This window comes from Artemia franciscana, chromosome 4 (assembly GCF_032884065.1).
Source record: "Artemia franciscana chromosome 4, ASM3288406v1, whole genome shotgun sequence".
In the NCBI taxonomy this organism is placed as follows: Eukaryota; Metazoa; Arthropoda; class Branchiopoda; order Anostraca; family Artemiidae; genus Artemia; species Artemia franciscana.
Window position 1 is genome coordinate 9,570,982 of NC_088866.1, and position 12,928 is coordinate 9,583,909.

Below are 12,928 nucleotides of genomic sequence, written 5' to 3' on the forward strand. Positions count from 1 at the left end.
CTAGTTTCCCCCCGAAAACGGCCATCTCGAAATTTCTCTCAGATGCATTTCCGTAAAATACGAGGTGTAGGGGGGGGAGTATCAACCCTCTGATCGGTCTGAATCTTAAATTGGAGTTCTTAGAAGAAGAAGTCTCTAACTAGAACTTCTGATTACCAATCCAGTAAGCCCCCTCCGAAGTTTATACGGTAATCCTTTCTATAAGCCCCAGGGCGTAACTTATAACCGTTGCCCTTAGGACTGTTGGTTGGGGGGGGGGTTCTTAACCAAAGACATAATTTCCAGATCTTTCAACTACGTTGAGCCAAAGGGCTAGCTCAAAATTATGATTGGATGTGTTTGTGGAAATGGTGGGCGTGGGAGGAGGTTTAGTTACCCTCCAACCACTTTCGACTATCAAAAAGGCACTGGTCCTTTCAATTTCCAATTGAATGAGCCTTTTTTGAACATTCTACGACAACTCCTTCGACAGGCACATTGGCAAAATAGCCTATCTTAAGAATTTATTTGGGTATTAAGTTGGAGAAGAAACAAGTAATCACTTCGTTTAAAATTGCGCCTGTTCAACAGCAATGTGTTGTCTATATTGATTTACGCCATTGAATGTTGGAAACTCAACCAACAACTGGAGAAACGTGTACTTGGATTCGAAAATATTTGCCTTCGAAGGGTCCTCAAAATCAGTTGGCATCAAAAAATTACTAAAAGGGAAATCTGGCTGAAAATGAACCAGCCCATTGTGACCCAAGTTGTGAAGAAACGAAGATGAACATATTTGGGTCATGTTCTACGCTTGCCATAGCAAGACATCTCTCAAGAGCGTATCAGTGGCAGCCTGAAGGAAGACGAAGGCGAGGCCGACCAAAGCACACACTGCGGAGGCAATATGATCGGGACCTGAAAGAGGCCAACATTGCACTCAATCCACAATGGTAAGATATCACTGCACAACCTCGTGATGAATGGAGAGGCATTGTTGACGCCCTATACACCACTGATGGCTCCGGAGGATCTAAGGTTTAAGGTAAGGTAATGCTATGTATCATCTTGCAGATTCAATACCTAACTTCACCTGTCTAGGTCACGTTAGAACATGAATACAAGCAGGTGCTTGTGAACATTGACAAGCAGGTGCGCGAAAGAAAAATAAAATGCTGAATAAAAAGGAGCTCTTAAAGTATTATATAACATTCAAATTGTGCATTAATATTATGTAACATCTCACGTGTGCACCATCATTACGTAACATTCCTTGTGTGCACCGCCATTACGTAACACCCACGTGTGCGACGCCATTACACATCACCCACGTGTGTGCCCTCCTCAGTTACAAGCAGGGATTCTCCACAGACCCTGAAGAAATACGTCTTGAAGAAAATGTCTTAAAAACCGTCTTAAAATGTCTTGAAACGTCTTGAAAATGTCTTGAAGAAAAATGTCTTAAAAAACGTCTTCAAATATTTTGAAACGTCTTAAAAAAAAAGTCTTGAAGAAAAATGTCTTAAAAAAGATTTCGAAATGTCTCGAAACGCCTCGATAAATGTCTTGAAAAAAAAAGTCTTAAAAAACGTCTTGTAATGCCTTGAAACGTCTAGAAAAAAACGTCTTAAAAAAGTCTTGAAGAAAACATATGCACAAGCAAACAAACAAGTCATGTCACGTAACAACCAAAGAAATCTGGATTTGGCGGAACCCTAAAGGTTTTTTCCTGGCCCCTTTAGATTTTTAACAATCAAAAAAAATCAAGGAATCCAAATCACAAAATGGTTAGTTTCAACTTCACACAACAAAGCGTTCCTAAAATATTGCTGTTACGCCCTTTTGACAACCTGCATGAAGACGGCGTGTTGTGATTCAGTTTACCTCCCCCTCAAATCCCTTAAAATTTCATCTTCATACCCATAGGTATTGTTGTAATAATATTGAATAGCAGTAGTACTACTAGCAGTAGTGGTATTAACATATTGGCTTCTGGTCAGTGGAACATCACTTATCCAGTCCTGGAAGTTCCAACCTAATACAAATAGCCATCGCCGTGACATTGCTGATATGTCCTTTTGATAACCTGTATTTTCATAAACTTCTTGAAAGTTTCATGCCAATGCTCTTAGCCTTACAAGTAGTTGCAATAGAATTAGTAGTAGTAGCAGTAGTAATAAATGTAGCGGTAACAGTAGTATTAGCAGTAGTGTGCGCATTAAGCAGTAGTGTATATATGCCAAATTTATATACTCAGTTGTTCCTGTGTTACACCCTTTTGACAATCCTTATACACATGATGTGCTTTGATTTAGTTTAACTCCCCCCAACATTCTCTGAAAGGCTCACCTGAATGCCCTTTGTCTTCTTGGAAAGTAAAGTTCAAACATGCATACCTTTCTCAATAACATATTCCATGTGTAAACAATGAACGAATTGCCCAGCTTAAAGCCCTCGTCCTGAGGACTGTGGAGAGATTGACATCCTCAAAGACATAATTACTGGACCTTTCAACAAGGCTGAACAAAATAGATCGCTTAAAATTTCGATCGGATATGTTTTGGGGAATGATAGGCTAGGGGGGGGGCTAATAGGCCTCCATTCGTTTTGGGAGTAGTAGTAATGGAAGTATTAATGATAGCAACAGTGGTAGTAGTATGAGAAGAAGCAGGAGTATTACGATGCAAATATTTTCTTTTGGTTAGCTCAAAATCCTTCTCATCAAGTGCTGTTAGTTTCAACTTCACACACCAGACTGTTCCTAAGATATGGCTTTTACACCCTTTTGACAACCTGTATAGAGAAAGCGTGTTGTGATTCAGCTCACCTTGCCGCCTCAAGATCCCTTGAAAATTTCACCTTCATACCCTTAGGCATAGTTGCAATAGTAGTCACAGTAGTAGTATTGACATTAGTTAAAATAGTATTGAATAGCGGGAATGCTACTGGTAGCAGTAGTATTAACATATTGCCTTTTGGTCTATAGAACATCCCTCTCATACAGTCTTGGAAGTCTCGACTCAATACAACTAACCATTGCCATGTCATTCCTAATATGTCCTTTGGATAACCTGTATGTTCATATACTTCTTGAAATTTTCATCTTAATGCTCTTTGCATTACAAGTAGTTGCAAGTAGTAGCAGTAACAGTAGAATTAGCAGTAGTGTGGAGATATTGCCTTTTGGTGAGATGATCTTCCCCTTTAAACATTCTGTGAAAGTTCCAACTTAATATCCAAATCAATTCTTGAGATACACTATTTTGACGATTTGTTTCCACATAGCGTCTTTTGATTTAGTTTGTTTCCCCTTAATACTGTAAATGTTTAGTCTGGTAGTAGTAGTGATGGTATTTGTAGTAGGCTAGTATTGGTATAATGCTAATTTTGCCTGTTTGATCATATCCCATATATTTCCCTGGATTTTCCAAATTACAATTCTCAGTTATTCTTGCGTACCATCCTTTTGACAATCCTAATACACGTAACGCGTTTTGATTTAGTTCAACCCCCCCAAGAATCTCTGAAAGGCCCTCCTGAATGCCCTTTGTCTTCTTGGAAAGTAAAGTTCAAACATGTATACCTTTGTCAATAACATATATTATGTGTAAACAATGAACGAATTGTCTAGCATACAGCCCATGTCCTGAGGACTGTGGGGAGGTTGACATCCCCAAAGACATAGTTACTGGACCTTTCAACAAGGCTGACCAAAAAAGATATATTAAAATTTTGATCGGATATGTTTTGAGGAATGGTAGGCTTGGGAGGGGGGGCTGATTGCCTTCCATTTATTTTTGACTGTTAAAAAAGGTACTTAAACTTTTGACTTCTAATCAAATGAGCTCCATCCCACTATCCCTAAAGACATAGTTGCTAAACTGTTCTACTATACTGAACAAAATAGCTGTATCAAAATTTTGACTGGACGCCTTTGGGAAATGAATATGCTTGATAGAAGGACTGCTTGCCTTCCAATCTCTTTTTATTTTTAAAAAGGGCACCAGAACTTTTAATTTTGAATTGAATTAGCTCTTTTAAAAGTTTCAATGTTATTTCTAGCTAGTATAGTGATGCTGCCTCTGATATTGCTTGTATACCTTTTTGAAAACCTGTTTGCATACCGTTTTTTATTTTAATTGAAGCTCCTCTTAAACGTTCCCTAGAAGTTTTACTTTAATGCCCTTAGTGTCATTAGTTACAGTAACTGTAGTGGCAGTATTAAAAATATAATCATAGTCCTTCTGGCTTATTGAAATTCCCCCACAACTTACCCTTACAGGTCCTACTTAATAATATAAGTTGTTGTTCAGTTATTGCTTTGTCACCTTTTTGAAAGTTCACCTTAATACCCTTAGCTTGCGCGGTGAAAATAGTTAAATAAAATAGCAGTATACGCATAGCACATTTGGTTTCTTCAGTATCCCCTTCAACACACGCTGAAAGTTTAAGCTCCTGAAACATTTCTGATGGGGTTTGATTTACAATCTGTGTGAGTATAGTGTGTTTTGAATTAGTTCCATATTATTTCTATATATACCAAATTTTTATTCTTAATATCCTAAGTTTTAATAGCAGAAGTAGTAGTGGTAGCAGTAGAATTATTTGTAGTAGCTCAAGTTTTAGTGGTAGTAGTAGTAATAGAAGTAGTAGTAATAGAAGTAGTAGTAATAGAAGTAGTAGTAATAGTAACTGTAGTAGTAGTATGAGTAAAAGTAATAACCTTAGGATGTAAATAGGATGCCCCTAGGGTGTAGCTCACGACTCTTGCCCTGAGGTCTCTGGGCGGCGGGAGGGGGGAGTGTCATGCAGACATAATTTACGGACCTTTCAACTACGTCAGTGGTTCTCAACCTTTTTTTTACCCATGAACCCCTTTTCCCTTCTTTTTAACTTGGTGGACCCCTTCATAGCTATTGGACATAAGAACAATTTTCTATGCTTCACTAATATAAATTTTAAGGTTTTGATTTCAAAGAAATAGTATACTATTAAGCTTTATTTTTAAATGAAAACAAATTTTATACAAATAAAATATTCCACTATAATAATAATAATAATAATAACAATTATTATTATTATTATTACTATTATTGCGATAATAACTACAATATTACAATGTTTCTTCCATGGGCAAGCAACACAAGCTCATGGAGAGTAGATCTCCTCAGGCAGTTTAATTCACACCAACATGTATGTAAACTGGATAAAAAAACAAGTTGAAATTAAGTGTCTTATTGAAAAACAAGAGCTAAGAGCTCATATGGCATTTGTGACGAGGCGAGAAGAGCTAAGAGCCAATAGATCATATGGTATGAGCTCTAACAAAATTCTATGAATCAATAGATTGATTTAAAAAGGAAAATAAGAGGCTTAATGCCGGTCAGGATTTAAAATAAGAGCTCTGAGTCACGATTTCCTTCTAAATATCAAAATTCATTAAGATCCGATCACCCACTCGTAAGTTATAAATACCTAATTTTTTCTAATTTTTCCTCTCCCTTTAGCCCCCCAGATGGTCGAATCTGGGAAAACGACTTTATCAAGTCAAATCGTGCAGCTCCCTGACACGCCCACCAATTTCCATCGTCCTAGCACGTCCAGAAGCACCAAACTCGCCAAATCACTGAACCCCTTCCCCCAACTCCTCTAAAGAGAGCGAATCCAGTACGATTCTGTCAATCAGGTATCAAGGACATTTGTTTATTCTATCCACCAAGCTTCATCCCGAATCCTCCACTCCAAGTGTTTTTCCAAGATTTCCGCCCTCCAACTCCCCCAATGTCAAAAGATCTGGTCGCGATTTGAAATAAGAGCTCTGAGACATCAATTCCTTCTAAAAATCAAATTTCATTAAGATCCGATCCTCTATTCGTAAGATAAAAATACCCCAATTTTCACGTTTTCCAAGAATTCCGGTTTCCCCCTCCAACTCCCCCAATGTCACAGGATCTGGTCGGAATTTAAAATTAGAACTTTAAAGCACAAGATCCTTCCAAATCAAATTCCATTAAGATCTGGTCACCCTTTCGTAAGTTACAAATACCTCAATTTTCAAAATTACCCCCCCCCTCCCCAATTCGACCAAAGAGGTTCAGTTATGTCAGTCACGTATCTTAGACAGGTTTATATTCTTCCCATCCAGTTTCATCCTGATCTAACCGCTTTAAATATTTTCTAAGATTTCCGGTCCCCCCCCCAACTGCCCCCCCCCCATTACGCTTGATCCGGTTGATTTAAAATAAGAGATTTGAGTTACGAGGTCCTTCTAAACATAAAGTTTCATGAAGATCCGATCACTCCTTCGTAAGTTAAAAATACGTAATTTTTTCTTATTTTCAGAATTAACCCCCCCCCCCCCAATAGAGCGGATCCGTTCCAATTATTTAAATCACGTATGTAAGACTTCTGCTTATTTTTCCCACCAAGTTTCATCCCTATCCCTCCAATCTAAGCGTTTTCCATGATTTTAGGTTCCCCCACCCAAACTTCCCCCAATGTCACCAGATCCGGTCAGGATTTAAAATAAGAGCTTTGAGACACGATATCCTTCTAAATATCAAATTTCATTGAGATCCGATCACCCGTTCGTAAGTTAAAAATACCTCATTTTTTCTAATTTTTCAGAATTAACTCCTCCTTCAACTACCCCAAAGAGAGCGGATCCGTTCCGGTTATGTCAATCATGTATCTAGGACTAGTGCTTATTTTTTCCGCCAAGTTTCATCCCGATCCCTCCACTCTAAGTGTTTTCCAAGTTTTAGGTTTCCCCCTCCCAAATCCCCCCCCAATGTCACCAGATCCGGTCGGGATTTAAAGTAAGAGATCTGAGTTACAAGGTCCTTCTAAATATGAAATATCATTAAGATCCTATCACTCCTACGTACGTTAACAATACCACATTTTTTGTAATTTTTCAGAATTAACCCTCCCCCCTCCAACTCCCCCAAACAGAGCAGATCCGTTCCGGTTATGTCAATCACGTATATAGGACTTCTAATTATTTTTCCCACCAAGTTTCATCCCGATCCCTCCACTCTAAGCGTTTTCCAACATTTTAGGTTCCCCCCTCCAACTCCCCCCAATGTCATCGGATCTGGTCAGGATTTAAAATAAGAGCTTGGAGACACGATATCCTTCCAAACATAAAATTTCATTAAGATCCCATCACCCGCTCTTAAGTTAAAAATACTTCATCTTTTCTATTTTTTCCGAATTAATCGGCCCTCCACTCCCCCAAAGATGGTCAAATCGGAAAAACGATTATTTCTATTTTAATCTGGTCCGGTCCCTGATACGCTTGCCAAATTTCATCGTCCTAGCTTACCTGGAAGTGCCTAAAGCAGCAAAGTCGGGACCGACAGACAGACCGACAGAATTTGCGATTGCTATATGTCACTTGGTTAATACCAAGTGCCATGAAAAGTAAAAGGCATGTTTATTCAATGAGATCCCTGTGGTTGATTCTTCTCGGCGAATTTATTTATATTTGGTTCCATTGATGTTAATGATAGTCGAAGGTCACCCCTTTTCACAATGTCAAGTCTATTGCAATCTTGATAACATTTGAGAAACACGACTAAATGCCACTTCAACAAGATAAGATGTAGGAAAAGTAGTAACGTAGAACTGTGCTTTATCCCAGAGCAAAGGGTACTTTGTAGCAACGTTGTTTGTTTTCCATATATTGTACTTTCCATCTTGGAATTTTGCACGCATTATTTCATCACTTTGTAATTCGATGAGGGGCTCTTGGAAAGATAATTCTATTTCGGCAACATTAACTTCGAAAGGAATTGAAACCCAAATCGGTATATCCATCCCGAATAGGTCGCCAAACCGAGTTTGCATATCTTCATGTATATTTTCCAAATATTTACGATATAATGCAAGATCTTCATCTTGCAAATCACTGTCAATACAGGCTAAACAAGGAAACTGTTCAAATGCACGACGCCTGATATTATTCTTATACAGCTGTAGTTTTCTTAGAAAAGCAGCAATAGCACTTTTACTAGATATTAGATCAGAATTGTTTTCTTGGAGCTGTTTACTAAGTGAATTAAATTTTTCAAATATATCTGATAAGTAAAACATCACATTTATTTGCAAGCAGTTTTGCTCCAAGTTGTGTGTCAGCAAGAAAGGAAACAATAGAATCCCAAAGTGCAATGAAACGCTTAAGACAATTGCCCTTTGATAGCCATCTCACCTTTGTATGTAATACAAGCCGCCCAAACTTTTCTCCATTTTGCTTACAGAATTCACGAAAAAGGTGGTCTCGGAGAGAATTTGATTTAATATGGTTAACTACTTTTATTACAACAGTAAGGGCATTATGCAGACATGCACTCATTTTCTTTGCAACTAAGTGTTGACGGTGTATCACACAGTGAACACAATATAAAGTGAACAGTAAATTACAGTAGAAATTGAATTTTTAAAAATAAAGAGTGTTCTGAGCTGGTTTTCTTCATGGACCCCCAAAATATCATTGTGGACCCCCAATTTGTTGTGTTTTGCCTGTGGAACCCCGGAAATATTACATGGACCCCTAGGGTCCATGTGGACCCCGGTTGAGAACCACTGAACTACGTTGAACAAAATGGTTATCTCAAAATTTTGGTTGAATGTGTTTATGGAAATAGTGGGCATGCGAGAAAGTTTAGTTGCCTTCCAAGCATTTCCGACTATTAAAAAGGGCACTATTCCTTTCAATTTTCAATGGAATGAGCCCTTTTCGAAGTTTGTACAACAACTCATTCGATACGAAGTGCCCTGGTCTAAAACAAACCAAAAAATATATTAAGTTTTATTTTTCAGGTCAACTTCAGAAGCTATAAAATTAAATTGAAAAATGCTATTTGTGTTGGGATTAAAAATTGTTGAAGAAGTTTCTCCAACATACAAATAACCACCCATACAACGGATCCTCATAGAAAAAAAAATGAAAAGTTATAAAATATTACTTTTTTCATGAAAAAGACTGTGACTAAAAAATGAGCAGAAATTAATTTAAAAAACTTTTTCCACAAAACAAGTTTTTCAAAGAAAAGTAAAGAGCTCCATTAAGCCAAGAATGAGCAGAAAGAAGTAAAATAATCTTCCAAGCGTAAAACTACCCCAAAACACTATCAATAAATAAATGAAACTCAAAACGAACAGATTACAGTAGATAGCCGAGTAAAACTCAAAACGACAAAAATCAACATGAGAAGGGCTGACAACCCCCATACCTTCTCAAGATCAGAACACAATTTTCGCTTAACTAAAAACAAAATACTTTCGTATGTTTTCATTTTTCTTACTTAAAAAAAAAATATCAAAACTTTAAGGAATAAATATCAGTATATGTCAATTAAACTGATAATCCACGGTCATTTGTTTTTCTGTTGTGTTTTTTTTTTTTTTTTTTTTTTTTCGTTTGTTTTTCACTGAAGCTCAAATTGTGTTCTGATCTTGATAAGGGGTGGGGGAACTAACTGTGTCCAATCGGAGCTATTTCCAAACTTTGAGAAGACAGTGTGGTTAGTCTTCAGTTTGTTACCAGACGTTTGCGTGACAATATTGTTTTCTTTGTTAAAGATAAAAATAAAAATAAATACGAGCACTGGAAAAAGTTTTGCTGTTGAAATAAAATTATTTCCATTTTTGAGGTTGGACAAGATTAGTTAATACTGTATTTCATTAAATTTTAGCAAGAAGATGTTGAAATACATACTGTTCTTAGTATAATAACACAGCTTATAATACTCATACAAAACATTTGCAAAATAAGTGAAAAGTACAAAATCAAAGAACTGGTGAAGTTCTATGAGTGGCAATACTTGTTTCTGTACTGGCAATGAATCACGTGTTAAAGATAAAACTTGCATAAAAGTCAATTTTTTATTTCCTATTCTTTATTTTCTATTCTATCCTATTATTTCCTATTCTTGGGCTAATCAGTCAAAGTATCGATTATGTTAAAGAAAGACGCGCATTTTAACTAAAAGGATTAAAAACGAAATCTTTCTATACAATAAACTCTAATACTTGTTTTTTCAAGCTTTAGCTTGCTTTTTTAAAGCCTTACCTGAATATTTCCCATAGTTTGAAAGGCTGTAAAGACAAGAAGAAAGCTGACTCCAAGAAGAAGGACATTTTTCATATTTCTTCTTTCTAAACTTGGCTCTGAGTTTGTGTTTCGTCCCATCTCGGCTTGAACTATGAAAGAATAAATTAGAAAAAAGTTTAACTGAATCGGGAAACTAATTAGTTTTCACAATACACGCGATTAATGATGGTCATTGTTATAGGCAACATATTTATATCAGAGCCGTTCCTAGGTTTGGTAGTGCCCAGGAAAAAAATTATTATAGAGCCCCTCCCGACTCAAACGTAAGCAAAAAAAGCCGAATCAAAGTGAAAAATTCGATCAAATTGGGCAATCCTCTAATAGCGGTGCCCCCTAGCCACGGCGCCCGGGGAAGTCACACCTGTCACCTCCCCCCCTTTTGAATGGCTCTGCACAAAATTCACATTTACGGAGTAAATACAAAATAAAATATAGAACTTTTAACGATGTTCAATAATTTAATAGGTTATATGCGCATATAACCATATAACTGAAATGGTCTAATGTAAGCATATAACTGTTTGGTCCAAACACAATCCTCCAAATGATAAAAGACTAAGGCATAAATTCGCCCACTCCCGTCCATGTTACCTGAAGTACATGGAACCGTCTGTGTTTTATTACAGAACCCCTCCCGACTCAAACGTAAGCAAAAAAAAGCCGAATCAAAGTGAAAAATTCGATCAAATTGGGCAATCCTCTAATAGCGGTGCCCCCTAGCCACGGCGCCCGGGGAAGTCACACCTGTCACCCCCCCCCCTTTGAATGGCTCTGCTTAAAATTCACATTTACGGAGTAAATACAAAATAAAATATAGAATTTTTAACGATGTTCAATAATTTAATAGGTTATATGCGCGGATAAGCATATAACTGTAATGGTCTAATGTAAGCATATAACTGTTTGGTCCAAACATAATCCTCCAAATGATAAAAGATTAAGGCATAAATTCGCCCACTCCCGTCCATGTTACCTGAAGTACCTGGAATCGTACAAATGGGGCCCAAAAATGTGGTTTTTGAACCTTTAGAGCCTTTTGTGGCTTTGAGCCCACCCTTCATCCAACCACAGAAAGATTCAATGATCCCCCCAACCTTTAAAACTGGTCAATACCCATACAATACTGAACACAAATTACGAAGCTTCAAACGAGTCAACTCAGTCAAATGATGCTTAAAATTAATTGTCGTTAATAACCTCTCTGTTTCTACTCACTGCATATACGTGTTTAGGGTTGAATGCACCACAGAATTATGACCTCAGAAGCTGCGAGGCCATGAAAAAGTATTTTCTATAGTTTCAAATCAGTTGGAACTCAGAATTTCCACTCCCTAGCAATTTGGCCCTCTTCGGATGGATACTGTTGTTTTTACACCGCAAAATGGCAAAAAAAACCACTTTGCTGGGACATGATCTCTTTTTTTTTACTTAAAATGGCAATCAAGAGTTTCTATTTCCCTTTGAATGAGTCATCTTCGAATATCCATTTATTCAATACGATCACCCCTGAGGGAAATATAAGTAGAAAAAACAGGCAAAACTTAAAAATAAACAATTAACAAGCAAAATGCACATGTGGCCATCCTTCCAAGGAAAATACAAAATTTTACATATTTGCAGGCAGGAGCACAAAATATTTGCTTCGGGTTTTTCAAATATGTTGAACTTCATGGTTCAACTTTGGCAAGATCAGACCCGTTTTTAATGGTTTTACCGAGTTCTTACTAAATTAATCCGACTTTTCTTATGCTTAGAACTTTAACAGGCAAGTTTAAACTTGCTAAACCAAACTATTAACGAAGAAGATTAAGAATCTCAGCATCATTACTCTATGAAAGTTTGGCTAGGATTAGAATTTTACTAATACTACTAAAACCAACACTTTACCGCAGCACCAAGCCGCTTGAGGCCAACACAGTTACGCATACTCCTCCTCCATCCTAATCTATTCAAAGCCTCCTTCTTTACATCCTCCCAAGAAGTTCCCGTCTCCCTTAAATATTTCTTTGCGACATCCTCCCACCCCAACCACGAAGGAAATGTTTTCCGTTTAGCCCTAGAGGGTTGGCAGAAAAGGACAATCTTTAGCAACCTGTGATCCTTCATCCGCATAAATTTATATTTCATACTTAAAGATCCTGAAAACTGCTACTTGGAATGTTACGACGTTTAAAAAAAAGATACCGTATCGACATTTTGACAGACGCTTCCAACTTGACTTGTTAGGATTTCAAAAACTCGTATCCCCGGGACAGGAAACATGAAATTAATTGATATAGAATTTATTTATTTAGGCACGAAGGATAGGACACACAGACAGGGAATAGGGCTCATGATGAATAAGGAAGCTTCTAAGTCTTGTTTAGGTTGGCAAGATATTAATAACAAAATACTAGTTGTTCTTTTTATGACTAAAAAGTAAAGGATATCAGTCATGCCCGTGTATAGCCAATTGAGGGATATGGTAGTGACTCACATAAATTTTACTTACAGTTACAGGAACAAAGAGACAGGGTCCCAGGCAGATATATAATATTTTTATTAGGAGATTTTTAACTCCCAGGTCGGTAGAAATAGGGATAGATGGTATCCTAACCTAGGTAAATTTGATTTAGGAAAAGAAAGGAGCAATAGCTACAGTACGCTGTAATTTTTTTAGGTATAACAATTTAGTTATAATTAATAGAGTATTTGGTAATAAAATGGCCCATAAGCTAATATGATATTCACATGATGGTAAGACAGCAAACCTTACTATATTATTGTAAACTGAGACTGTAGTGCGGGTCGATTTCAGATTTTTTATTTTTTATTTTGAATTGTTCTTTTCAT

The 12,928-nt window shown here is 37.0% G+C and overlaps 1 protein-coding gene across 8 annotated transcripts in view; it reads right to left on the reverse strand.

The window, feature by feature from the left end:
* The window catches only part of LOC136025960 (UNC93-like protein MFSD11), a 159,998-nt gene that overhangs the window by 86,196 nt on the left and 60,874 nt on the right, over positions 1-12,928 (reverse strand). For all 8 annotated transcript variants that reach the window (XM_065702073.1, XM_065702074.1, XM_065702075.1 and 5 more), the window contains one exon: positions 10,055-10,185. In XM_065702073.1, coding sequence (XP_065558145.1) covers positions 10,055-10,185 — 131 coding nt within the window. The remainder of the gene's footprint in view (positions 1-10,054; positions 10,186-12,928) is intronic.